The sequence below is a fragment of the Bos indicus genome, chromosome 5 (assembly GCF_029378745.1).
Source record: "Bos indicus isolate NIAB-ARS_2022 breed Sahiwal x Tharparkar chromosome 5, NIAB-ARS_B.indTharparkar_mat_pri_1.0, whole genome shotgun sequence".
NCBI classification, from domain to species: domain Eukaryota; kingdom Metazoa; phylum Chordata; class Mammalia; order Artiodactyla; family Bovidae; genus Bos; species Bos indicus.
The window spans coordinates 26,872,899-26,900,616 of record NC_091764.1 but is presented as its reverse complement, the minus strand read 5'-3'; the positions used below and the strand labels follow the sequence as shown (position 1 = coordinate 26,900,616).

Here is a 27,718-nt window from a genome sequence, read left to right as displayed (position 1 = left end):
TCAAGGGAGTTGGTGACACAGGGGTCTGGAAGAAGGAAGCTCATCTACTGAGTACCTATTGTGCGCTGGATGTACCATCATAATGTTATAATTCATTCTCACAAGAACCTCATGACATAGGTGTGAAACTTCCCCCAGCCCCCTAATTTTACAGACGTAGAGGCTTAGAAGTACAAGGTAAAGAATTTTGCCCGAGATCACATAGTTAGCAAACTAGCTGATCTGGATTTAAATCCAGATCTGCCTGCCTCCCAAATTGATGATTTCTCTACTTCCTCATACAGGAACATGACGGGAAGGAAGAAATATGGAGGCAGTAAGTACTGTAGGAGGGGAATGTTAATGACTATTGTTCTTTCTGAAAACCTGGCGCCCACTGTCTTAGAGTGGGTGCTTAACTACATTGACTCTGGAGCCAAACTGCCCAAGTTCAAATCCCTAGCTCTGTCACTTACCAGCAATGGGGCCCCAAGTTATTTACTTACCGTTCCTGTGGCTGCTTCATCTGTCAAGTGAAACTCATATGATTGTTCTGAGAATGAAATGAGATTATTTGTATCAATTGTTTAGTGGAGAAGGTGGCACTTATCACTGGCTGGATAAGAGTGAGAATTGATGGGTGAGAAGTAATAGAAATGGGAGAATGAAAAATTCAAGATCCAGACGCTGGAAAGCCTGGGAGACATTGGCACAGGGCCAGGCTCAAAGGATGAGGTTGGAAGTCCAAGGAGTCAAACAGTGGTGGAGCCTGGGATGGGGGTGGCAGAGGTGAACTGGGCAAAAATGAGTACCCACATGGCAGCTGGAGTCGGGCAAGGATGAGGCTGCCGGGAAGAGGTTGAGGCCCGCAGTTGACCACAGAGTTTTACAAGGAACTGGACGTGATGTCTGTTCACAGGTCTGTCTCCTCTACTGTGCAGGGACCACAGAGCCCATCTCCTGGCAGGGTGTTCAATGAACACCAAGTCAGGGGAGGGGTGTAGCTGCCAGAGGAGCAACTGGGGAGAAGGGGGTCCTCCTCTGGGTGGGCTTCAGCCAGCCTCTGGCTCTCAGACCTCTTGCCCTTCCCCCACAACTAGGGTTGCCACAGCAATGACCCCTCCTTCCCTACAGGCCCTGTGGTTTCCTCTAGAGCTTCTTTCACTTTCTTCTTCTGCTTTTCCCCCCTCTTCTCCCCTGCTCCCACATCCTCAACCTCTCTCCCTATGTGCACAGGTCCTCGGGAGACAGCCAAGCGCAGGTAGGCAAGGCGCTATCCCAGGGAAGAAGGGAGGGGTGGGTGTTGATGGGGAGACACAGGGATCCAGGGAGAGTCCAGGGGCGCAGTGGCAGAGGTCAAAGGCAGTGGGGCTAAGATTGGGGTGCTGCAGGGGCTATGGCATGCAGGGGCAAGGAGAGGAATTCGGACAGAAGCTAAGAGTGGGGTCGTGGAGGGCAAGCAGGGTCATGGAGAGAAGGGTGGGCTCAGAAAGGGTAGATGGATTGACTCAGAAGGTGATCCTGGGATCATGGGGGTCGGGGGGTGGCGCGGCTCATGGGGTGAGGGGCTGGCGTAAAACAGACACACCGTAACTGAGATGTACACCCTGCTTCTTTTCTTCTGGGGCCAGGGACCCTCCTGAGAACCAAATGAAACGGCAACGACCCCCTCCACAGAGAAGGGCAGATGTGCACGTCTACAGAACTGCGGGTGGGGACAGCTTAAAGACCTCTGAGGCCCAGCACCTTCCTGGAGGTTCACAAAGTCCAATCTAAGTACCCACGCCTGGTGAACATGGGTGGCCCAGATGCTCAGGATGGGCCCTTGTGGACCCCCTTTGGGTCCCTCTCCCACCACGCCCACCCAGCGTGTCTCATCCTATTTCCCAGTTGCCCTGAGGAGCCTGCACAACCCACCCTCCTCATCCAGTCCCTGTCCAGGTCCCCTAGTTGCTTCCCCCCCACCCCAGGGAGCCACATTACATGAGTTTCCATCACTTTATTTTGCAAAAATAGAAAACTCAGCAATATGCGATACAGCGGGGCGGGGGGCGGGGGGTGGAGGAGAAATGTAAACAGAGGGGAGGGGACAGCACCCGGACCCCCCAGAGAAAAAGGGGAGCCAGAGGGAATCTTATTTGGCAGCTAAATACAAACGGGATTGGAGGAAGGGAGGGGTCACAGGGGCCCTGGGCTCCCCCTCCCAAGTCCCCTGGAGGAAGGGGTCAATTCCAGGGTGTAAACAAAAGCTAATAAATAAATAGAGGCTTCCTCTGGGTCAGGGCAGGATCAGCTAAGCAGTGCCCACCCCACCTCTCCCTGGGCCAAGCTGCTCTGGGGGGTCAAGGGGGAAGGCACTAGGGGGAGAGGGATCCCCCTGGCCCCTCTGTAGTGTAGGAGGGTCCCTGTCCCATGGCTGAGATGAGGGGCAGGGGGGCCCAAGGCACGTGACAGGGCTGGGGGAGGGGCTTGTAACGGAGGCCCCAGTGAAGAGGTGCGGAGTGATCCACATCTGTCCCTTTCACCCTCTGCCCGCCCCCCAACAGGGCCCGGGCTGCCCCACTCTGACCTGGCATGAGGATGGGGCACAGCGGGCAGGATGCACCCGGCAGGTGCCTCACGCAGCATTAGGCACCAAGGACAGGGGCAAGAGGATGGGCTCAGCCCTCCCCCTATGGCCCCCTTTTTGGTCTCTAGTGTTCCTGTTTGCTCCCAGAGGCCTAAGCACCCAGCAGAGGAAGGGGCTGTGGAATGAAGGGTCTTCCTCCTGCCCTGGGGAGCCTGGACCCTGGTGTCTGAGGGGCAGTGCTAAGATTTCAGAGTCCAAACCCAGGCTCACCCCTCTGCCCTCTCTCCTGGAGGGAACAGGGCAGGCCCCCAGGACTGGAGAGGGAGCCGGTTAGAACAAGATGGGGATGAACACAGAGGCACCCCTGGAAACTTTGGCAAAAACAAGGAGCTCATTGGAAGGGGTGGGGAGAGGGCAGAGCAGGTCCTCCCCCAGTCACTGGCGGTGTCTGGGAGATGGTCAGTCTGCTGCCTGGAGCCCCAACCCCCAAGGCAGGGGAAGTCAGAGACCCTGGTCAGGATGGGGGCTGCGGCCCCCTCTGCCCTGGCCCCCGGGAACCTCATCCTCGCTGGAGGCCTTGGGGTGAGGGCCAGGCTGCGAGGAGTCGTCCTCAAACATTTCGGGGTTCTCCAGCATTTCTCGGATCAGGGGAGGCATCGGGCCTGGAATCTCCATCTTCAGGGTAATGGCCCTTTCTGCTCCTGCAGTGGAGGAACAAGGAGGTTCAGGGGGGCTGAGGTACAGCACCTACGGCGGCCTCCCTAACTCTGCTTGACTGCCCTCTGGGGCTCCCAGCACAGGCCTGTTACCTCTGTCTGCTTCTTTCTCTCCCTCTTTCTACTGTAGAGCTCCTGGGGCCCACTCCTCTGCCTGGAGACTCTGCCTGTCTTCTCTGCCAAGTCCACTGCCCACCTTTCCTTTCAGGCTGTCTCCTCCAAGATCACACAGCGCCCACCTTCCAGCCACACACCCTGGACCCCCTCCGTAAGCCCATGGCTGTTCTTAATAACATTTATCACTAGGACTAACATTCATCAAACACCGTGTGCCAGGCGTCCAATCAACCTTCCTGTGATGCTGGAAACATCTGCTCCATCCAGGGCAGGAGGCACTGAACTTTATAACTCAGCACAGCTGTAAGCCTGTTGTGTGTTAACTTGTTTCATCCTCACAAACAGAAAAACAAGGTACAAAAAGGAAAGGTATTTTGCACCAAGTGTTCCCACTAGCATGCAGCGGAGCGAGGATGCGAGTGCAGGCTGCCTGATTCTACCCCACTCTGCTCTTGTCTCTGCCTGACCTGGGAGACCGGCAGCTCCGAGAAGACAGAGGGGAGGCTTGCTCCCGACTAACCCTTGGTGCTGATGCCCCGGAGGTCAGTGATCTTCATGAGCATCCTGGGGAACATATAGGGCTGACTGGGCCGCCGGCGCCGGGCATAGAGCCTCAGGGCTTCAAGCAGCGGTTCCTGCAGCTTGTCCACTTTCTCAGGCTCCTCCAGGTCCATGCGGTCTTTGGGGATAAGCACAGGTGAGTGAGAGAGACATGGAAGACAGTGATGAGGGGCTGATCCCAAGGTGCCCTGCCCTATGGCCCTCCAGGCCCCAAACCCTGACCATGAGCCCCACTCAGACCATCTCCCCTGCTCCAATCCCTATACCATCCCCTCTCTGGCAAGTGGTTTTCTCTGGTAAAGCCTGCCCAGGACTTCCCTGGTGGCTCAGTCAATAAAAGAATCTGCCCGCAATGCGGGAGACCTGGCGGGAGACTTGGGTTTAATCCCTGGGTTGGGAAGACCCCTTGGAGGAGGGCATGGCAACCCACTCCAGTATTCTTGCCTGGAGAATCCCCATGGACAGAGGAGCCTGGCGGGCTACAGTCCATAGGGTCACAAAGAGTCGGACACGACTGAGTGACTAAGCACAGATCTCTATGTCAGCACTAGTACCGGGGGTCTCCTCAGCTCCCTGCCCCCCGTCCCGGCTCTCCCCCTCTTCTCGTTGCTTGTTCCAGGCTGCTGGGCAGTCTGTAACTGGAGCTGAGGAGTCCGGGGTGGGACCAAGGTCTCCAGCCAGGTTGTGGGGTGCGGTGGGAAAATAATCTGAGTCAGCGCCAGGGGGCGCCCCCGCACCTCCGCAGATGAGGCAGATGGCGCTGAGCAGGCCTGTCTCTGTGTCGTCCATCTCCAGCGGCAGGAGCTGCCCAGCGAAGGCAAAGACGAGGTCTGTGAGGGGCCCGAAGCCGGCGTTGTGCATCTGAGTCCGGTTTAGGGTCAGCCCATCGGAGAACGTCATAGTGTCCTGCTCTGGGGTGTACCTTGTGCAGATCCGCAGCATCTGGAGGTGGGGGGAGGGTTAGTGCTGTCTCTGCGAAGGAGCGCATAGGGTGGGAGGGAAAAGAGCATGAGGTACAGGTAAAAAGTGAAGCAGTTAGGTCCTAAAGGAGGGCCACCTAAAGCAGGCAGGAGAAGGAAGGCAGACAGATGGAGGGTCTGAAGTTGGGGGAAGAGAAGAGAAGTCAGAAGGTAGGGCATGCAGAAGTCTAGGATCAGATCTCAGGGGCAGAGATTAAGACAAAAAAAGAGCTTGGGTTTCGAGGATATCTGGGGGAGTCCCAGATTGGAGTGGGGAACAGAAATAATGAAATCTTTGTGTGGACCAACTCCATGGTCTCGTCTGAGGGTCAGGCTATGATGGGAGACAGAGCCAGGGTTTAACTCACCAGGATGTCCAGGCAGGCGGCCTTGAGCAGAGTGATCTGGTCAGCAATGCTGAGACCGGTGAAGCCAGGTAACCGCTTGGCAAACTCCACGATCTTGATGATGCACTTGGTGGCCAGCTCGCTGAACTTGTCCCACAGCCCCAGATCCAGCTGCACCCGGTGGTCTGCACTGGAGTTCTGCAGCAACAGCAGGTTAGAAAGCAAACTAAGGCTCATCCTGTCTTCCTTTTGCCAAAACCCCTGGCTCTCCCTCTGCATGCAGATGCCCTGACCATTGTCAGCGCCAGACCACGGCCTCCAACACCACCCCACCCATTCTCCAAAGTCAGCGGCCCCTTCCCTCACCACGGCCCTGCCCACTCCTCACCGTGGTGTACTTGCCCAGCTGGCAGAGCGAGGGGAAGGTCTCCTGATGGGCCTTGCTGACCTTGGTGATGAGCTCTTCTAACTGGGGGCTCAGCTCATAGCTGTCAAGCGACCCTTCTTCCTTCACCTCTTTCTTCTTCTTGTTGCGATCATTCCGTACGGCTTGAGGGTAGAGGCAGATGAGGAAAGGGTCAGGACTCTCAGAATCTCCCTCCCTATCCCCTCTCACACTGGACAGCATCCATTCCCTGGGACCCGGTCGGGTTCTCTGTCTCCTACACTAGCTCCCATTCCCAGGCTGGCTCTCCCCAGCCCCACCCAGGGCCTGCAGCCCCTGCTCCCTCCCCAGGCCATTCGGCTCCATCCTGCCCTTCCTGTCACCCTGCAGGAGCTGGGGAGGGGGGGCAGGATATGCAGGCGGCAGGATATCCACTTATAGCCTTGGCAGCACAATGGCGCAGGGGAGGGGGGGCACCCCAGATCCACCTCAGGCTCAGTGCTGGGAGCAGGGGAGGGGACTGGCAAGCCCCCCAACTTGCCCATGAAACAAGGAATGTGCAATGGTAAACCCCATTCCCTCATTCAGACGAAGGGTTAAGCTCTGAGAAGAGGGAATGGGAAGGGGTGGGGTCTCCTGGGTGAATGGAACTAATCAAATAGGACTGGCCGAGGAGGAGGCAGCACTCCAGGGCGGCTGGAGGCTGATCACAGAGGTCAGGGAAGTGGGGGCAGCCAGTGGGAAGAGGGTGGCAGCCACAGGCTAGGACAGGAGTGCTCCTGCCCAGGCAGGCCTAAGGGCCTACCTTCCTTGGACATGCCAACTTCAAAGCATTTCTGTAGCCGGCAGTACTGGCAACGATTCCGGGTCACCTTGTTGATGATACAGTTTTTGTCGCGGTGACATGTGTACACCATGTTCTTCTGGATGCTGCGACGGAAGAAGCCCTGGGGTTGGGGGTAAGGCGCGGAAGGTCAGTGAAGCAGGATGCTGGGAGTATCAGCCTCTTGCAGGCCTTGCAGGTGGTCCCAGGCTCAGCCACGTCTGTGCAGAGTAGCATCCCTCCCACCCCAGAGGGATACCCACCCACACACAGTCTCTGATCTCACCCAGTCAACTCTGGATGCCCAATGCACCCACATCCACCCCGTACACACCTTGCAGCCTTCACAAGAGCTGACCCCATAGTGGTAGCCAGAGGACTTGTCATTGCACACGAAGCACGGCTTGTACACCCGGGGAGGTGGAGGGGGCGAGGGCGAGCTTGGCACCATCTCCTCTGAGCTAGTGCTCTGTGTCTCCACCGCTGGGGAGAAGCAGTGATGTGAGGGTCAGGGGAGAAGCCCCCCTCAGATCTCTAGGCATCCTCATCAGATACACACCCCACATTCCCACTTCTTCCTCTGGCTCGGTGATGACACCATCGCCACCACATTGATTTAAAGTCCCAACAACCCATATACAGCCCCAGAGTAAACACTTCCAGAAACCCTCAAATGACTACTATTACCTCCCAACCTGGCCACCTCCCCCTATAATAATGTCCTATACAACTGCTCAATTCTCCAAATTCTGGGTCCAGGCCATCCCGGAAGTTAAATTCTCTGGGCCTCAGTTTGCCCAGCTACAAAGTGGGTGTGTAAAGGGGTATCGGCCTGTGGTTCTGAACTCTCCAGCCACTCCTCACATTGGGTCCCTGTCAGCAGACTCCCTCCTACCCTTCTCCTGCTCAAGAGGCCACAGATCTGGGGGTGAAGAGGCAATTCCAGGTCACCTGTGGCTAGCACCTGGCTAAATCACCTGCCAGGAGACTCAGAAGGTAGAAGAGAACCTCATCCTCTCTCAAGCAGTACAGGGGAGACAGTCCCGGATCTTTCCCCCCCTCAATGTGTGTGTGCATGTGCACTCTCAAGTCGTGTCCGACTCTGCGCCCCCATGGACTGTAGCACACCAGTCTCCTCTGTCCATGGAATTTTCCAGGCAAGAATACCGAATGGGGTTGCCATTTCCTTCTCCAGTCCCCCCTCAAACCATCCCCCAAATAACCACCAATGTCCTTTTCCCTAGAAACCGCTGAGACAGTGGAGCAAATGGGACGTAGGGACTGGGAAAGTAGGTTAGGGCACATGCAAAAGCCTTATGTTACACCTGAAGACATGGAGGCCTATGGAGGGATGGGGCCAGCCCAGTGCCACATTGCCAGTTATGGGGGTGGGGAGGGCGTGGGGGTAGTAGGGAGGAGCGGGGAGCAGAAGATCTCAGGTCTAGATCTAATTGGCCAGGCCAAGAGTGAGAGAAGTTAGGAAAGGGAGGCAGGTGTTTGCTCAGATTCTCAGGTCTAGAAGTTGTTGGGGTGTAGCAAACCAGAAGTCAGGTGACAGTGGGTTGTATCCGGGGTTGATAGGGGAGGGGAGTACCTCTGGACCCTCTCTGAGCTATGTCTTCACTCCTAAACCTCCCCTGCAAAAGCTACACACTGCTCAATAAAGATCTCAGCCCATGCCACGCAGAGAGTTTGTGGAGAGGACACCCTCTGTTTAGGAGGCTGCTGAGTAAACCTCTTTTGAGTGTGTGGTCGGGTCTTCAGAGGGTGGGGAAAAAAAAAAATCTGTAAATTATTCAACCTGTAGGACCAGTTGCCCAAACCTGGAAGGCCTAAGTTAATGCAAGAAAACCCTAAAGCCTAACGAGTGTCCCTTGCTCGCACCCACCTCGTGAACACCTTCTTCCTTCTAAGCTGCTGTAGCCCATCTGGTCAGAAGTCCACCCAGGCTGCCAGAAGGACAGAAAGGCCTGGGATGCCAGGATGCTGGGGTTCCGGATTAGCTCCATCCTCCCCACAGGAGCGAAGCCCTCCCGGCCCCCAACACACACAGACACTCCATTAGCATAAGAATCTAGCTAGAGTGAGATTCCCCAATGAAAAAGGAGAGCGAGGAGTGGAGGATAGGAGGGTGCCTGGAGTCTATTCAGAACCAGGCGGGAAATGGGGGGGCGGTGCTGGTGCTGGGAGATGGGGAGTGGGCTGGGATGCCTTTCTTTCAGGATGGCCCCAGTGTCTGAGGGCACATGTGCTGCCCACAGGCCAGTGCGTGGGGTGGTGCTTACCCGCACTGACGCCCTCCCTGCCCGCAGAGCGCTGCCTCATTTCCTCTCTTGCGAAAGGGCCTGGGTGCGGTCAGACTGGCATGGGCCCGTGCCAGCCAATCATGAGAGTGGGGGTGGCAGGGAGACAGGCCAGGGGCAGCTTTTCTCGTACTCAAGGTACTGTGGTCCCTTCTCGGTACCCCTCTGACACACCCTCACCCTTGAACCCTAAAGTGCAGCCCAGCAGCTCTGGTCAATCTGGAGCGAAGGGCACAGGAAGGCTAAGTGGGTCAGCTCTGCTCAGATTCCTTTCTCAGCCCTGGGCAGAGACCCCACCATGACGATGCCTGGCCGGGCTAAGCAGGGGCCCCTGCTGCGGAGCAGGGGGGTGGGCTCTGGGTTTTTCTCCTTTTAAAGCCCAAATTGCTGAAATTGAGGAAATTCCTGGCCAGGCTGAGCGGAGCTTCAAACAAACTCTTTACAACCGGCTGTAAACACTCCCAGCTGCGAGGCCCAGGGCTGAGAAGCCCGGACTCACAATCTGACGACACACACCTCCTTGGAGACACTCTCACACATCAACAACACACAGGGCACAAAAGCAGGCACATTACCAACCAGCTCATATACCCCTATACTTGGCACAGAACACCCAGGTAGGCACAGAGGCTCATGCACTCCAGCCACACTGTGGAGGTGGATGCACAAGGCAGACACACAACATCCAGCATTCGCTTCACAGTTGCAAGCAAGAAGCTCTGCCACCAGACAGACACCCGTGGCCTGCCAACGCAGCACCAGAATGCTGGCGCTGCCAAGCACTCACAGACACACCAAAGGACTTCTTTCCTTCCCTGGTCAAGACACATAGGTCTAAACTACTTTCTCTGAAAGTGTGTGGGGCAGGCCCGAACCCCCCGCAAGGCCCTAGAAGCCAAAACTGTTGGTCCAAACTGACTTGCCAGCCAAGTCCCGTGGGTTTCTCTGGGCCTGAAAAAAACCAGGTCCTTGCCGGGTCCCCACAAAAACCGTTCCTGGGAGATTCTTTCCATCTCAGTATATTTCCGAACACACTCCAAATCCCCATCCTATCCGACCATGAGCGGAAAGTTAAGAATTCACAAGGATTTGGTTTGGTGCAAGTAACTAGTTTATGTTTTCCCCACCCTTTAAATGCTATACTTGTCTTCTTTCTTGCCCCACCCCACCCCACAGTTCGGTCTCCTATTTGCCACCTCCCTCTTCCAGTCTCCCAGTTGTTAAATCTGAGCAGCTCTGCCCTGCAACCAACAGACCCAAAAAAAAAAAAAAAAAAAAAGCGATCTCGTAAACAGCGCTGCCGTGTGCCAAGGAGCGAGGCGCGTTGGCGGGGGCTCAGTGACCCCGCGCGCACACTCCCCGAGCGCCCGCCGCCCGCCCCTTCCCAGAGTGCCCCCCAGTCCCGCATCCCCGGGCTGGAGCGCCGTCCCAGCCCCGGGGAAATTCGGGGGTGTTCCAGGCTCCCCTCCCAGCTCCTCCCCCCCACCCCACCCCCGCCAGGCACTTCGGCCCGGGCTTCAAAGCCGCCTCTCATCTGGACTTCATTTTTACTGCCTCTCAGTCCCCGGCTTTTTATTACCGCTCTGGAAAGGGGTTCCAGGGCCCCAGGCCTGGCATCTCCCATTTCACAGAGAGGGAAAGATGTGTATTTGGGGACTCAGGAGTCCTGCTTCCCCGGCCGCTGCTACCTCCATTCCCCTCCTCACCATACACAAACTTTGCTTGAAGCTTTTCCCTTCCTACTGAAGTTGTGGGCTGGAACCATAGGAAAAAGTGCACACAACCCTATACACATTTCCTAACATTTCTTTTCTCTGTGGGGGAGGGGGGCGCCAGAACCCAATCTGGCCGCCTTAGTGTGCACAACCCCTTCCACCCCGCACACAGCACACCCAGAGGATGCACGCTCCAACACAGCCCTTTCCAAAACCGCCCCCGCGGCCACGCAGGGCACACGCCCTCCCGGCCTCACGCCACAAACAATTCCACACGGGGCCATGCGGACCTGCCAACGCAGGCGGAGGGTGATGCTGCGTGGAGAGACCCCTGCACCCACACTCGCACCGCCTAAGCTAGGCGCTGCACACTCCAGGGATGCCCACGCTCCGCAAACGAAATATATATATTTTACACTCGCAACTTCCCACATGGACTTCACAAACGCCACCCACGGTACTGGGTGCCATAGCCCTCCGGGGCCACGAACCTGCCTACACAAACTACCAACGCACCTCGGCCTCTCCCTATCTCCGGGAACCCTGGAGGGGCATCAACCACAGGTCCTAGCTATATACCCACCATCGAAACCACACACACACTCCAAACACTACTGCCCACACCCAAAGGAGTCGCTGAGGCCCCCACTTTTAAAGGGCCAGTACTTTTCTTTCCTACACACCCGACCCTCACATGGAAACGGTCAGAATGCCCGCTTGCACCCCAGGTCCACCTTTTACACATGTAGAGCGAGAGCCGCTGCCTGTCCTGCACCCCACACCCCACCCCCAAGCTCGGGTACCTACACTGCAGACTGGCGGGTTGCGGCCAGGCAAAAGACTCGAGTCCGGCGAAACAGGAGCTGCCGGCGGCTCTGCGCAGCAAGCCAGCCCCGGGTCCGCCTGCCCCGTACAGCCGTCGCGGACCCGGGGCAAATGTTTCCATGCAGTCGTACATCGCGACCCGGCTTGGAGGGAAGCTGGGTGCTGGGAACACCGAGAACCCGCAGCCGATTCCCCCTCCTCCCCCGGCGGCGCCCCGCTCCTGGAGGGGGGGGAGGGGGAGGGCTAGCGTAGGGCGCCGGGCTGCATGGGGGGTAAGGGGTGGGCGGGGAAGAGGGGGATCCCCAGCAGGGGAAAGGGACTGGGCGGGGCGCAGAGCCGGGGCTGCCGCTCCTGCCGCGGTCTAGCTCACTCTGGGCGCCTCGGCAGCTAGCACTGGGGAGACCTTTTGTAAAAGCGAAGCCCAGAGGGGTGGGGGGTGGGGCTTAGAGAGCTAAGGGGGCCGGGCACCAAGATGAGCAGAGCTGGGAGTGGAGCGCACACACACATATACACACACATACACACACACATACACACACACTCGCACCGCCGCGCGCTTGCTTGCTTAAGACACACATCCGTGCATGCATTTATCTTGGCAGGCACCACGCATTTGCAAATATGCAATAGTGCACATGCATGTCTGCACGCGCATAAAATCAGAGGTGTACACACACGTTTTTGCAGACACACCTGGCTCGGGAGAATGCTTGCAAGGATTCTCTCTCTACAGCCGGGAGGCTTTGCAAGCTTTTGCACTCAGGCGCGTGCCCCGACCGGGGATGGGGGAAGGAGTGGAGGAACCAAGCACACGCATTTCCTTTCGAGTTTCCCCCTCCCCCCAACAGTCCTTTTTTTTTTTTTTTACACAAGTCTGTACAGGCAGGGGTTTCGCGGAGGACTGGGGAGAGAGAGGGGAACATGGAGGTTCCCTGAGCGCGGCAGTTCTCCAGAGCCCAGGGACCTGCACTACCTCCACCCCCTCATTCCCAGGCCTGGCTCCTCCCTCTCCCTCCGCGCGCGCGCCGCAGGGCCGAACAGAACATTCCTGCGGCTGGGCGCGCGCGGCCTGCTCCTTCCTTCCCGTCCTCCCCCTACCCCGGTCCGAGGGCCGAAGCGCGCTCCCGCCGTGAACTCTCCGGGAACCCCCCTCGGGGCGGGTGGCCGGGCGCGCTCACCTCCCCCTGACCCGGCCCCGCCCCACCCCGCCCAGGCCTCAGCCAGCGCCGCCGTGGAGTCCCCCCGCCCTCCTGCGCAGCCGGAGTCCACCCCTCCTAGCCCGAGCGGTGCTCCCTCCGCCGCGGCCCGGGCCGCCTCCCTCCGAGGCCCCCAAGGCCCGTCCCCGGGCTAACGTTCCCGGAGCGCTTCCACTGCCTCTCCCAGCGCCCCTTCCTCGAAACTGACATCACTTGTAGGGCGCAAGGCTGCTCCCACCGTGCCGACTGCGTCTCAGACCACACTGCCCTCCTGAGTGCCAACTCCCCTCCCCCAGAGTGCCAATGCCCCCAAGTGCCCAGTGCCCCTCTCGGCAATAACTGCGAGTCTGGTCGGTAGCTGTTCTCAAAGCCATTCGATACCCCCACCGGTGGCAAACTGCCCCTTCTCCCCTTTGGTGCCACATTTAGTGCCCTTCGGATCTCCGAGGGCCGCCCCACTCGTTCTTCGCGGGCCCCTTCCGGGCACTGAGCGCCCTCGCCCGGCGGAGAAGAGGGTGAGGGGGCGGGGGTTTGGCCACGTCAAGAGTTTGCCCTCGCCGGGCCGGGCCGACTCGGGGACCCTGGCCCCGGGACAGCGCCGGCGGCGGCGACTCCCGGAAACCGCCCCCTCCTCCGCGCCCCGCCCGCCGCCCGGCGGGCCGGCCCAGCCGGCTCTGTCAGCGCCGCTCACACGGGGAGCGCCGGGGGAACAGGAGCGGCGCCCGGCCCGGCCCATTCCCCCGCCCGGCGGCGGTGGCTGGGCCAGGGCGGGGCGCGCTTTTCTAAGAATCTGTTGTACCGGGTGGGGGGCGCACTGGGGTGCCGCTGGAGTGGGGCGCCAGTTTGGAAGAATAAAGAGCAGGAAGGGGTGCCAGAGTAGGCGAGGGAAGGGAAGGCAGGCGCGGAGGAGGGGCCGGGGTGGCTGCCGGGGACTGAAGGGGGCTGGGCTGGGAAGGAGGGCCTGGTTGGCGGATGGGGGAGTCTGGGGTGGCAGGGCCGACTGGGGGGCTGGAAGCAGGGATGAAGAGGGAATGTATTGGTCTTTTCCAGTTCAGCCTTCCTGAGCTCCCAGTTCTTGCCCTCAACCCCAAATACACCATCTCTGGATGCAGCCATTCCCCACGAAGAGAAAAAAGGGGCGACAGATTTCTGATTCAGAACCTGGCCAGTGGCAAAAACAGCAATTAAGTGCAAAATGAGGAGTACCCCCAAAACAAGGGGGGAAAAGCCCTGATTAGTCAACTCCAGGCTGCCAGTCTCCCCCACCCCATCCCACCCTTCCCCCTCAGAAATCTGAAAGGTCCCAATTAAGTCAGGCCTGCCTGGTTGGTAATTAGAACCAGAAGTGGCCAGGCCACAGGGAGGGGGGTTGGGAGTGGGGCACAGGAGGTGTGGGGGGAGGGCTCGGAGAAGTCATGAGTCCTCAATAGCCCCCCTTTCTATTCACCAGATGCACCCCACTCCTCATCAGCCCATCTGTGTGTGTTTCCCAAGCATTGCAGGGAGAGGGGTCCTTAGAAGGGACTAGGCAATGTGATGTCAGGCCCACCCTAACCCCCAACCCCAACCCCCACTCTAGACAGTCTTAGCCTTGAAGAGAAGGTAAAAAGATGGGGGAATCTAGTGCCCCCTCTTTTCCCCAAAGTCCCCCCAGCCCTTATTGCAGCAATTAGACCCATTAGCCTTCTAGCATTTCATGGGAACCAGATGTTCTCCACCAGCCTGGTGGGAGTATAAGGGGGGCTGCTGCCTGACTCACCCCCTTCCCTATGATCCCTGCCACCAAAGTGCACCCCTCCCAGCTGGAGCCCCACAAAGCATGGTCCCAGAGGCAAGGAAGAGTGTACCCCATCCCCCACTAATGAAGCCTTTCACACTGAGCCTGGCATAGTCACCCCTCAGAGCCTCGGCCACCCTGGAAAGGATGCATTTGGCCATCAAGGGGCTGTGTGGAGGGGAGGGACAGCTAGCTCCTTCTGCATCTCTCCTTTGCTCCCCTCCTGCCACCTTCTGGAAGGGGCTTGAGGATAACTGGCTCTGAATTCCTCACACTAAATTCTCGTTTTCTTCCAAAACCTTCCCTCAAAAAACTGAAGAGGGGGCATTTCGAAGCAGAGAAGGCCCCACCCCAAGTGTAAGCCTAACTTAGGAGTCCCACCTGAAGGGCAATGAATGGGAGGGGTCTCTGGAGGTGGGGGCAGCAGTGGAGCCGAGGGATAGGGAGGTGTGAATGAGGAACCCGGGGCCCAAAGCAGGGCGGTGAGGAGCGCTGGGCAGGATGGGGGCTGGGACCGGGTAGGGGGCCAGGAGAGGGGGGTGCAGCCTGGGCCCCAGCGGCGGCGGCTTGCCCAGCTCCCCCCGCCAGAGAGGTTTCCTGTTGCAATCAAAGCCCCGTTTGTGTCGGCCTGGAGCTGGAGCTCGAGCCTGAGCAGGAGAGACCAGGAGGGGAGGGGAAGGAGGCAGCGGCTGGGGTTTTTTCCTGGAGGAGGCCTCGCTGCTGCCGCCTGCTCACCACCAGGCCCGCCCGCTTAACAAGGCCCTGGCCTCTCCCGGAATCTGGGTTCTCTCTGTGTCTGTGCCTTCCAGCCTGTATATTTCCCTCTCTTGTTTAGGTCTCTGAGTCTCTCTTTTTCAGTTTCTTTTAAGTAGAACTCTTTTTCTTCCTGTGCCAGCCTGTCTTCAGTTTCTCCATGTGACTTGGTATGGTGCAGCCTGGGCTCCGTGACCCAGAGACACTGTCACCAATTTCAGAGGACAAGCAGGGCTAGGTCGTCAGGACACCAGCTATCTTCTAAAGAGGGGGAGGCGGGCAGGGCAGGCCTTCCCTTCCCTTCCATCACACTCTGTTCCCTGCAGTCTTGATAAAACAAGCACAGACCACACCAGTGGTCATAACACTGAGATACACAGGGACACAGACACCAGGGTTTCATGTGTATGAGTGAGCAAGCACACCCAAACCTTCGCACATGTGTACATACACACCCCCCCCCCTCCAGTTTTCCACACATGCAGGCCTGTGCTTGCCTTGGCAGCACGTGTTCCCTTCCCCTCCCCTCCTCCAACAGGCGGTTCTGAGATGCCTTACCCACTCAGGCCCCCGCGGCACCCCAAGAGATGAAGCAAGACTGCCCTTCTCAACATTAGTGTCTCCAAGGTGCTGGGGACCCAGTGGTGGGATCCAGGAGCCAGCCCCGGGGCTAAGTTCCAGAATCCTTCACAGTCTACCCTCCCTCCCACAGACCAGCAACAGAGGCTGAGGAAAGAGAGCCAGCCACCAGGTGAGCATGGCTTTGACTTAGGCCTCCAGTCCCCTTCCATTAGATTGCCCAGTCATAAAGGGAAGGCAAGTAAGATTACACTTTCCCCCTTCAGCCACTGCTGCCCCATGGGAGGTCTCTCAGACTCTCCCAGCTGCCTCCCTTTCTTCCACTAGATGCTGCAAGCCCCACTCCCAGGTAGCTGTCTGGACCCAGGCCTTTCCCTCCTCCCCTCCCCACCGCCACCTCTCTGCCCAGGCCTGTCCCCTGCTGCCAGCCGCACCCTCCTCAGCTACAAGCCCAGGTTCTGGCTCCTCCCTTGGATTTCTTCTTTCAGCCCCCCTCCTTCAGGGCAGCCTTTGGGGATACAGCTTAGTCTGACCCCTTCCCCTGCCTTGACCTCACTTTGAACCCTGACCTTGCTCTCCACGTGTCCAGGGCACAGGGGCACATGGAGAACTTCGCTGGGGGCTGGCTCCTGGCTCTCCGCACTCTCCCTGACACCATTCTTTCTCCTCTGCCTTCTACCCCCACTCCCTTAGTTGCCTGAGGAAATGGGAGAATCAAGTCCCAAGGGACTGAGTGGTACTGCTCTTTGCAAGAAGGGCATTCATGTGGGAGGGTGGTTCCCTCCCACCTCCAAGACCCTGGGACAGATTCATGGGGTGCAAATGAGGTAGGGGAAGCCCAGCTGAGGTTTACAAAAAGGGGGGCTTTGTGCTCCCTCCTTCACCTGCATGCCACCCAAATAACCCCTGCTGGACTACAGACAGGCCACCAGCAGGCCTCACCAAACCCCAGACACACCGTCAGCAGCCCATGAAATACCACCTCACTCCTCACACTGACTCTTTGTTGCAACCCTGGAATTCTGTGTGTGAGCAGCGTCTCAGGGCCACACTGTGCATACAACTGCACATGGCCTTACACACACACACACACACACACATGCCTTCTCTAGGTGAGCTTGATCTTTCCAGCAGAGCTGCCAGCCCCAGTCCTGTTTAATCACCCCTTCACACACACACACACACACACACACACACAACCCTCCAAGTGCCAGCTCCTGAACACAGGCCCCTTCTCTCCACCTCTCTCTGAGCTTGTGGAGCTATAAGGGATGTTATCTTTATCTTTTGGTCTTTTCTTCTCCCTTTCTGTTTCTCTGGAGCTGCCCCTCTGTCTATCACCTCCCCTCCTTTCCAGGTGGGACCTTCTCTGCACCGGCTCCCACACTGACCCTCTATCCCATGGAGGCCAGCATCCTAGCCCTCCAGCTCCTGGGCACCCATGCCTGAAATGACCCCGGCGAGGAGGATCCACTCCCAAGAGGAAGGAGAGGGGACCCAGAGGGAAGAAGAGAGGCCTCAGCTTGCTGCTGTCAGCTTCACCCAAAGAGGGCAGGCCTGAGGGACAAGCAGGGATCTGCACAGCATGTGGGCACCGGGCCAGAGAGAGAGAGAGAGAGAGAGAGAGAGAGAGAGAGGAGTCTACAGCCCACATGGCTGGCGGAGAGGATCCTGCTGGGACCCCCCTCCACTTTCCCGGATTACTTATGAGACAAGAGCTACCTTCCCTGTGGCTATTTCCACCCTTCCCAGAAGCAAGGGGCTTCCCTGGTGGCTCTGCTGGTAAAGAATCCCCCTGCAATGTGGGAGACCAGGGTTCAATCCCTGGATTGGGAAGATCCCCGGGAGAAGGGAATGGCTACCCACTTCAGTATTCTGGCCTGGAGAATTCCATGGGGTCACAAAGAGTTGGACACGGACACTGAGCGACTTTCACTTAACCAGAAGCAAGAGGGAAGTTTCCTGACCCCAGACATCTCTGGGTACCTGGCACTAGATTCCGTTCCTCTTTTTTGCAGCCTCCCCCTAATTCAGGACAATTTCACCTCTCGATCCAAGAGTCAGCAGATTGTCTTCCCAGGCTCCTCCACTTCACAGCCTGGCTCCCCACACCCCTCCACTGCAGGCAGGCAGCAGCCTCAGACTTCCCCAGACCCCCCCTTGGCTGCCCATACAAAGAGGTTCTCCCTGCTAGTTGACTCGCTCAGGAGGCAATTTCAGAGTCCCAAATTTTAGGCATGCCACTTTCCCATCCTAGCTGTACAGGAGGACTCGCATTCGTAAAGATGTTCATTTGCTCCATATCGAGACCCCCTCATGGCTACTCCTTTAGATCAAAGCCCTAAGCCTGCCTGCCTTCCTAACGGGGACACCAGTTCTCTCATCCACCCACCAATGCCCTCCTGTTTCCACTTGCCCTCATCCCCCACGATCCCTGAGACTCACACAGAGAGGCCATCTCCTTGGGGAGGTCAGGCTGGCCCAAGCCCCGGAAGCTAGGGCTCAGCATCTCGAAAGGTGGAGACCCCCTGAGTGCCCCTGGGAAGGCGAAGGGGAAGCCAGCCCCTGGGTAGCCAGAGCCAGGACCCAGGGCACCAGGCACAAAGAGTCGCTCCTTATTGGTGGCCATGGCCGCGGCAGTGTGGGAGGCTGAGTCCCCTGGGGTCTGCTGTGGGCGGGGGACTTCTTCAGCCACAGCCCCCGCCCATGCCCACTGCCCTGGCCTGGGAGGCTCCGTGCCCGCCCTGCCTGGCCTGCTCACTGGGTCTCCAAGAGTCCTAAGGAGAAAGAAAGGAAAAGGAGGGATGAGAGAATGATCACTTTGAGGTTTCAAGCCCCATGACCCTCACCCAGCTAGTCTTTTCTCTCCTTGCTGCCACAGTTTGTACTGCTCAGGGCCCTCTGTACACAGTGGGGGACATAGGGTGGGAGCTGATGCAGGCTCAGAGAAACTCACCCAGAAAGGGTAAACTAAGTTTACAAGGTGAATGACAGCCTCTAGACTCACAGCAGAAAGGACTCCTAAGCTAGGAGACCACTGAACACCATCATGGGCTGAACTCTTGATTTAACACTCACATCAATCCTGCAAAGTAGGAATTATGATTCCCATTTCACAGATAAGAAAACTGAGGTTAAGGGACTGATTAAAGGTCACATGGCTGTAAATGGTAGAGCCAAGATTCAAACTCTACACTCTGGAGAAAGTGACCATATCTTTTTTAACACTTTTATCATAAAATGTTACACCTCTCTGGAACACAGATCCTGAAGCCAGACTATCTGAATTGATCTCTACCACTTCCGAGCTGCGGGATCTCTGATGTATTAACGTTACTTAATCTCTCTGGGCCTCAGTTCCCTTCTTTGCCAACTGTGAATAATAAGGCCCACTTCATAAGGTTATTATGAGGATTAAATAATTTACCATATGTAAAGTGTCTAGAATAATATAGGACACATACTAAAGGCTTTGTGTATCTCATGTTCTTTTTCCTTGTCCCTTCTCTTCCGCCATACCTCCTTTAATTTGCGTTCCTTTCTTTCCATCTTCCTCAGTGCTCCCTCCTAGTCTGTCTATGTCTCCAATGACACCTCACTTCCTAACCTCTCTTCACACGCGCACGGAGGCTGATGGAAGCCCCGCTCTGTGCCAGGCATGATGCTAGGAAGCTCCTCTCTCTGTCCTCAGTTCACTTTGCTTCTCCATCTCTTCTCTCTCTTCTCCGAGCCCTCTGCATATAGCAAGCCCTCTCTACATCCCCCCTTCCTCTAATATAGCCTGACCCCTGAGCCCAGGGGAGGACGAGGAGGGGGTGGGAAGAGGAAGTGAGAATCCTAGGTTAGGCAGGTGGCTCTTCTCCTGATGCTCTGATAAGGGGAAGGTTGTTGGCTCTCCTAGGAGTGCCAGAACCGCCCACCTGTCTCGGAAGTTAGGGACTGGGAAAGAGAGTCATCTCAGCCTAGGTGCCTCCTCTACCAGCCAGAACGTAATGGACTAGATGAAGAAGGTCAGAGAGCGAGGATGGAAGAGAGCGAAACACAGAGTCCTCGGGGTAGGCAGCCCCAGAGGTAGATAATGGGTATTTCACATCTCTTTCTAAGATCAATATCTTTCCATCTTTGTACCTCTGTTTTTTCATTTTTCCCCTCTCTTTTTTATCTCTCATCTGCTTTGGCTTTCAAGTTCCTGAAGGTAGATTGTCGTGGCGGTTAAAGGAACTCAGACCCCAAGCCCACTCAGTCCCAATGCATAAAGCAGCCGCTGCCCTTCACTTGCCACCACTCAGATCCCCAGCACCCTGACTCTTCAACCCAGGGTCTCCCTAAGTCCTAAAAAAACCTGAGCTCTGAGTCCCCAGGGTTCATCTCCTTCACCTTACCCTATTCCCTGCAGTCCTCTTCCCAGGTTAAGCCAAGGTAGAGCCAGGAGTCCAGGCCCCTGAGGCCCCTGGGCCACAGCTTAACAGGCTGGGCCACATTCCAGGTGGATTAACCCCTCCAATGCCAAGGGTGAGAAGCTACTAGAGGTCCCCCCATCTCCCCAACTGGCTTAGGCTGATAACTTGGCTGTGTGGTCCAGAACTCTCTGTCTTTGCTTCTCACCTGTGGGTGGGAAACAGAGCCCTGAGGGCAGAGCAGGAGGACTTTGAGGGTCCCAGAGAAGGATGCTCAGGCTCCTAGTCCTTGTGGAGGAGTGAAGCTGTGAGTGAGTGAAGGACAGCCCAGCTCTCCCGGACACTTCCCCTTATTTTGCCTCAGAGAAGGAACTTGAGAGTTGAGTGAAGAGAGGAAGGGGAAAGAGATTCATCCCAGTTCTGAACCTTGGTTTCTCTGCCTTGCTGAGAAGAGAAGGGGAGGGTCCTAAGTCTTCGGTAGAGGAAGGGACCAAGGAATTGAAGACAGTGGTACACAGTGTAAAAGGAAATCCTAAAGTAGGAACCCAGAGGCCATGGTACTTCAGGGGGACCTGAGGAAGGGAGAACGGACTTCTTTCCTCCCAAGATGCCACCTCAGGTGGAGAGGGCTGACCAGGGGAAAGCGGGCCCTTACAAAGCTGCTTCTTTTCAAGTTGAGGTGGAGTTGAGGGGAGGGCATGGATGAAGGGGGCTGCCGGATGGAGGCGGGGGTGTCTCTCTGCTGGCTTGCCCGCTCCAGAGCCTGGAACAAAGCTGCTCTTGTCGGCGGCTCTCCACCCGCTGCCCCCCTCCCCTCTGTATAAACACGACCACCTTTTTCCATGACCCCATCCCCAGCCTGGGCGGAGGACCCAGGCATCCTCTGCTCTGGCCTGGGCCCCCAGTCTGCTCCCCAGGAGGCAACGGCAGGCCGGGTTTCCCTGGCCTCCTGCCACCCTCGGGGGAGTCCAGACCCTTGAGTCTCCACCTCCCATCCCCGTGTGCCCTCCCTCTACCTCACTGGCCCCAGGGAGGGGCAGTACCCATGAGGCAGGCAGGCAATGCCAGTGGAATGTGTGTGGGCATCAGAGGGCACGGGTAGGGTGGGGCAGAGGGGGGAACTGGAGGTGCCAGTTGGGTGGCTTTCTGAGCCAGGGGTGGGGGTGTGCCGGGATGGGGGTGTGTGCCCTGTGCTGCCTACTAGGCTCCAAGCCACAGCATGTGTGTGCATATGTGTGTGCGAGAGTATGTGTCTATTTGGGATACCCAAGCTCCAGGACCCCTCCCACACTGCCTCCTGCCCCCTCCCCTGTCCTCTCTTTTCTCACCTCAAGAAAATGAGACACCACCTGTGGTCCTCAACCCTAAGTCAGCATCTGAGCAGTGATGGTAAGGGTACAAACCTCAGACTTCGGCACTGGTACCATCACCTGCCCTAGATGTGGGCCCTGAAGGAGCACCACCATCTCAGCTTCTTGCCCCACAGACCCCTCCTCAGGCTACTTGCCCCCCTCCCCCACCCCAGCATAGTCTTACCCTCTGGCCACCTGCAGAGACTCCCTCCTACAGCCTGGGTCAGATCAAGGGAACTGGGCTGTAAGAGCTGGAAACAGGGAGGCAGTGCGCCAGTAAGGCTCTGGGACTGGAACTCCTGGGTCCCTTCCCCAGTCTCCCTGCTTTGCCTTTGTTCCATTCAGGCTCCCCTCAAGAATACTCCGGAGGAGCCCCCCACCTCGGCTGGAGGGAGCCAGGACTCACATCCAAGGTTGCAGACTTGAGAGAGGGACTCCTGCACTGCGGTTCAAGGCAGTTCAAATTCACTGCGGTTCAGCTACACAGACCCCTATCCTATCCACTTGTCTCTCCAAACTTCCGGACTCAAAGGGACAGAATCATTTGCCTCTGGCCCTTCTGATGTCCAAGTGGTGCCATTCCACTAGGGAGGGAGGAACTTGGATCAGCGTGGACCAAAAATCCTCCCCTCAGATTCCCCAGGAGAGCCTGAGGGGAGGCGGATGGTGGACTTTCCCCGCAGGAGGGGACCCTATCTCCCCTCACACTCCGGGCACAGAAATAAGGATAGAAGCCCGCTGGCTAATGTTCTCCCAAAGCTCTCCCAGAATACTCACCACAATGAAGGGTGAATACAGCCCAGCCCAGCCCAGCTGTCTTCCCCAATCCCTTCCCACCTCAGGGCTGACCCCCAAGTCGGGGCCAGGAAGCCCCCCTCCACCCCTGCGGACAGCCAGACCCGCGCGGGGAGGAACCGAGCCGGCGTGGCTCCCGGCGCCCCCGCCCCCAGCCCACCTCGCCCGAGGAGGACCCGGGCGTCCGCGGCGGCGGAGCCTGCGTCCCCGCCTGACTCACCTGGAGGGGGCGGGAGGGGGAAGGGAGGCCGCCGGGCCCCGAGGTCCCGGCGTCGGGCGGTCGCGGGGATGGAGAGTCGCAGTGGCAGGGGCTCGCGGTGATGGGGGGTTCTGGGGGGGCACGGACTCTAGGCTGGGACGGTCCCGGGGCCTCTCGGAGCCCGCCCGCCCACGTGACCGCCCCAAAATATCCGACACATTTTCTCCCAAACCGCACACTGACTCTGCAGGCGGGGACACGGAAAATATTTTCTTTCTTTTTCTCCCTCCCCACCCCCCCACCTCCCTCCCAGCCCGGCTCCCTCCTCCCCCTCCCGCCCTCGCTCCTCCCTACCCTGCCGCCTGCCCCTGCCCGGCTCCCTCCTCGGTGCCCTGGGGCTGGGGGGCGGGGGACTGGGCGGGGCGGCCCGGGACGCCTGGGTCTTTGCCCCTCCCATTTGCTGGGCTTCCGTGGCTCCGTCCCCGGGAGGCCGGGCAAGGCTGGCAGAAGAGGTCAGTGTCCTGGGCCCATGATGCCACCCTTTCTCTCTGGCACTTTCCCCATTCTTGCCATTTGCGGACTGGTTGAGTCCTCTGGCCGGACTGTGGTTCCCGGAGGCTAGTCTCTGTACCTCCTCAGGACGGGCAGTGAGGGCTGTCTCCACGTCCTCCCAGGGGTGGCTTGACCGCGCAGGGATCTGCCAGAGCAGCAGCCACTATCTTCACCCTGCGCTTAGCCTTCACCTGCGTGTCAAAGTAGACTCTTCTTCCCCATGCCTACCCCAGCCGGTCCTTAAGTCCCAGGAGCAAACTGGTTTAACTAGTGGAGGTTGTAGGGGTTCTGAGGCTTGGGCTTAAAGACCTCCTCCTCTCTCTGCCTTGAGTAAGCTGTGGGAGTTAGGTCTCCTGGGTCCCCGGCTGGCTGCCAAGGCCATCCCCACCTTTAGGCTTGTGTCTGGAGGGGAGAGGCTGGGAAGGAGGGCCAGGGAACTGTAGCCGGGGGTGGGAGGAGCCTTGCGCTGGGTGTGAGAGAGAAAGCCCAAGCAAAGGGTGTGTGTCTGCCTTAACTAGCGCCTGCCTGCCTGCCGGCCTGGTGGATGCGCCACGAATGTTGTTGACGCTGGGTGTGTGTGTGTGTGTGTGTGTGTGTGCGCGTGCGCGCGCACGCACCCAGTGTGAATGTCAGTGTCTGATGGGAACATTCCTCCAACTTCAACGTGACCACCACAGACTCTCAGTCCCTAGAGTCGGAACCCCCAGGGTGTCAGCATCCATCCTACTGAAGACAGAGCCAGAGAAGAGGAGGGAATGTGAAGTCCAACCTCTGTGCAGAGCCCCAACACTCCTACAGGGACTAGGGTGGGAGTGAGAGAGTGGAGAAGGGCAGCAGCAGGAGGGAGGGCTGGGCCCGGCCGGGGAGATGCACCCAAAGGACCTTCCCAGCAACAGTCCCAAGTAGCCGGCACTGGGGACACCGACTCAGTTGCGTCACATTTTCCGTACTGGAATTACCTTGTCCATACTGCTACCCTGAGGACCAGGCATCTTCCCTCCCAGGACAGGGAAAGGCCACTTTTGGTAGCCAGAGTCAGATGAAGGGGAGGGGGATAAGGGGGCCTGCGGTGGCTCTCTCAGGAGAACAGGAGCTGCAGATGGGGTGCTGACAGTCTCTCCTTTTCATTCTGGGGGTGGGAAGAGCTGGGAATAGATACTCCAGGGTCCCGTCCCCAGGTGGCCTGGCTGCTGTTGACTTTGCTTGGTTACCCTGGGAGCAGCTCTCAGCAGTGTGGGAGGGGCGGGTGTTGGGGAGTTGGACCCAGGCGTCCAGGCCGGGGTGGGATGGCACTCAGCCTGTGTGGCACGGATCCTGCCAGGAGGCTGCGAAGTTAACCCCTCCTGCCCTGGTGATGGTGGCCGCTGGCGAGGAGGGAGGGCCCAACTGTGGTTTGTGAATGTGGCCCTGATTCCCCCTCCCCCTCCCAGCACATCTGTACTTGGTTTACAGTGAATGAGTCTCCTGTCCTCATGAACTGGGCGAGGGCACCGCTCCCTCCCTGGCCCCTGGCCGGGCATCCTGACACAGAATCAGGCGCCACCCACCCCCGGAACTCTCTCCCTGCTGGGTAGCCCTTTCCCAACTCTTCCCCTTACCCTTCTTAGAGGGGCTCAGGGGCTGGTCCCCCAGAGCTAGAGCACTGAGACTAGGCAGCCAGGACAGCAAATGGGGCCAGGGAAGCTAACGGGGCGGAGGGTGGGGGTGGGGGACAAAACTCTTGGATAGCCTGGAAAGATGGAGTGGTCTGGAATTCCATCTGTCTCTGCCTTCCTCATTGTCTTGGTTTGTCTGTCTGTCTGTCTGTGTCTTTGTCTCTGGTGGATGTTTGTCCATCGATCGGTCTTGGAAACTGTGGCTCCGCCCTTCTGGCCTCTATGGTCCCCAGCCAACGACAGCAGTCAGGGGGCGAAGCCCAGGAAGACCCGCCCTGCGCCGGCCCCTCCCCTAGGGATTGCCTTGCCCCGCCCCCGCCCCACCCCTCCCCAGCACCCAGTAACTGGGGTCTGTGGGCTGCAGTGGTTTGGAAGTCAAACCAAACTGGCAGATTGGGGAGCAGAGAAAAGGGGTATTGTGAGGGGGTCAGTTTCTTCTCTCCGTCTTGCGCTGCAGTCTGTGCTCTGTCCAGTGATTCCAGGAGGAAGCTTGAGAAGAGGGCCTCCCACTCTGGAAACTGGTGGAGAGAGCTCCCCTCATTTCTCCTTCTCTTTGGTCATCCCTAGTTCTAGGCTTTGCTCTGTTTGTGGTTGCTCCACTTGATCACCCTGGCAACTTAAGAAATGATATCTTGGGGGCCCTAGAACCAGGCTTCCTTCGCTCCTTATATCACAAAAAGGAGAGAAAATGGATCCAAACTTCCAGCCTACCTGCCCTGGTTTGCCATATAGCCCACCCCTAATTTTCACCCTTGCCTCCTCCCCAGCAGCATCAGGACACTGAATAGGTAATCTGCCCAAGCCCAGTCTGCTACTGGGTGGACGTCCCACACCACGCTCAGAGGTGGCTGGCAGATGTCTGGGGGTGGGGGTGGGGGTGGGGAGGGGGTTTGAAAGGGAGGGGAAAGCTCTGTTACAACCCCCAAGGACATCATTAAAGCACGAAAGTGCCATCGGGGCTTGGAGACCAGGGCGCCCAGGGAGAGCATGATGCAAACATGTTTTGTACAACACGTGTCTTTCCCGTCCTCCCCTCCCCTCTCACCTCCTTCCCCAGGCCTGCTCTGTGCCGAGGATGGTGCCAGCCTTGCCCTGAGTGCTTCTCAATTCTACCCCTTGTATCATGCTTTTTTTTTCTGCTTGCCACTTTGTTGGTTCTCCCAGTGAATGACTTTGTGTGTGGAAGTTCTTACCAGCATCAGAAATACCCAGATCCCCACAGAATAAGGCCTTGACTTTGCGACACAGGATTTTAGGACTACACTAAACAACTCCAGGAATTTCTTCCCTGAACACGTGCCATTCATTAATTCAACAAATCTTTATTAAACACCTACTGTATGCCAAGCACTGTGCTGCTGCTAGCTAAGTCACTTCAGTCGTGTCCAACTCTGTGCGACCCCATAGATGGCAGCCCACCAGGCTCCCCCGTCCCTGGGATTCTCCAGGCAAGAACAGTGGAGTGGGTTGTCATTTCCTTCTCCAATGCATGAAAGTGAAAAGTGAAAGTGAAGTCGCTCTGTCGTGTCTGACTCTTCACTCATGTCTGATTCTTCACAACCCCAAGGACTGCCGCCTACCAGGCTCCTCTGCCCATGGGATTTTCCAGGCAAGGGTACTGGAGTGGGTTGCCATTGCCTTCTCCGAAGCACTGTGCTAGGCCCTAGGAATCCGTAGGAATCTCCTTGGGCCCAAGTATCCAAGCAAATCAGGAAAGACTTTGGGGAGGGGAGGAAGTGAGGAGGAGAAGGGAGAGAAGGGAGGGCAGCAGAAGAGTATGTGCAAAGGCCCTGGAATCAAGGTCCTGGCTCCCAACCACCCTACTCCCCCAGAAAGAACAGGGGCCCTCCATTCCTGCTCCTTTGATGGACTTTGATTCACTACAAGGGAGGGACGGTGAGCACCTCCTAACGGCCAAAGCGCTCTAGGACCCTAGGACATCTGGTGCTCTTGCCCTGGAAAGATTGCATCCATCCCTTCATCTCTTCCTCCAGAAAGGGAAACAGAGGCACAGATAGAGAGGAGCAAGCCACAGGCTTAGGCCCCAGATTCCATACAGAAAACAAGGCCCCACACTGAGGTGGAGGGACGGAGTTTGCCCTGCTGTAGCCTCACCAGACAGAAAACCTGTCTACTCTGAACTGTTCGATGGTGCACCCTCCCCCTCTGGGATCCAGCCCTGACCTGTCCCACTCACTGGAACGAGGAGCAGGTCTGCCTCCAAGGTTGCCTGGAACGTGTGAGCTAAGAGCTCCAGGTGTCTGCCAGTCTCCATGTGGGTGGGTGGAGCAGTCTATTTGGTACAGAACCTCCATCTGGGATTACAGGGTTTTATCTCTCCTCTGTCCACTGGGGGGCTTCCAGCTCCTCCAGCTTAGACACCAAGGTTTCCAAGCTTTTTCCTTTCTGAAGAAAAGGGATGGAGGGTCCTTTGAGGACAGAATAGGTTTCTTTGTGGCTGTTCCTCCTCCAGAGCTGGCACAGAGGTCATGGGACCAAATGGGGTTAAGTTCTAGACCTGTTCCGATGACCCATTTTTCCTCCCTGTGTCCACACCCCCTGGGGCAAGGGTGTTGGGTGGGGCTGACCTGGCACCCCCACACCCACATCTGGGATTTCCCCTAGATGGAAACTCCCAGAACCCTGGTGTCCTGCCTCCTCTGCCAGCTCTCCTCCAGACTACATCTCTGCCTTAGCCCCAAGGGGCCCCGCAGATGTGGGACCACCTTCAGGGAACATCTGTGATGTCTGGCTGCCCTTTCTAGTGGATTCCTTTGAAGAAAAGATGTGAGGCTGGGGGGAGGGAGTTGGGAAGCTATCCTTTGTTGAGCACCTACTGTATGCCAGGCGTTATGCTTGGCTTGTATATTACTCACTTAATCCACACAGCAGTCCAGAGAAGGAGCAGTTATCATCCCATTTCACAGAGGGAACTGAGAACCAGAGAGGTTAAGCAGCTTGCCCAATATCACACAGCTGTAGCAGAGCTAACATGGGAACCTAGGGCTTGGTGATCCTGAGCTCTCCTCATCACCACAGGCTTCTTCTTCTGCAGCTGCCCACCTCTCCATGAGATGAGACTTGGAAAATTCAGTTCAATTCAACCCAATTCAGAAAATAGTTATTGAACATCTGCTCTATGCCAGGCACTGATAGGTGCCAGA

General features: G+C 57.6%; 1 protein-coding gene across 6 annotated transcripts; it reads right to left on the bottom strand.

Moving 5' to 3' along the window:
- Positions 1–1,963: 1,963 nt before the first annotated feature.
- Positions 1,964–22,591, bottom strand: RARG (retinoic acid receptor gamma). 6 transcript variants are annotated; one of them, XM_019960474.2, is made up of 10 exons: positions 22,369–22,589; positions 21,538–21,604; positions 18,050–18,381; positions 6,791–6,939; positions 6,439–6,580; positions 5,637–5,797; positions 5,270–5,446; positions 4,680–4,884; positions 3,902–4,060; positions 1,964–3,249 (listed from the first exon to the last, which is right to left on the bottom strand). In XM_019960474.2, exons 3-10 carry the CDS (start codon positions 18,231–18,233, stop codon positions 3,050–3,052), a joined length of 1,377 nt encoding a protein of 458 aa, XP_019816033.1. In that variant the 5' UTR covers positions 18,234–18,381; positions 21,538–21,604; positions 22,369–22,589; the 3' UTR covers positions 1,964–3,049. The 6 variants fall into 6 exon arrangements, with proteins under 6 accessions (XP_019816033.1, XP_019816031.1, XP_019816030.1 ...); XM_019960472.2 differs by lacking the exon at positions 21,538–21,604 and having other exon boundaries at positions 22,369–22,591; XM_019960471.2 differs by lacking the exons at positions 21,538–21,604; positions 22,369–22,589 and adding an exon at positions 20,210–20,228.
- Between the last annotated feature and the right edge of the window lie 5,127 nt (positions 22,592–27,718).

Bases quoted from the DNA above. Each gene is read 5' to 3' on its own strand.
- RARG (XM_019960472.2), bottom strand. From the start codon at position 18,233: ATGGCCACCAATAAGGAGCGACTCTTTGTGCCTGGTGCCCTGGGTCCT. The intron at 5,798-6,438 runs GTAGGCCCTTAG...TCTACCCTCAAG, and splicing joins AGTTGGCATGTCCAAGGAAG to CCGTACGGAATGATCGCAAC. The intron at 4,885-5,269 runs GTGAGTTAAACC...CCCCACCTCCAG, and splicing joins CCGCCTGCCTGGACATCCTG to ATGCTGCGGATCTGCACAAG.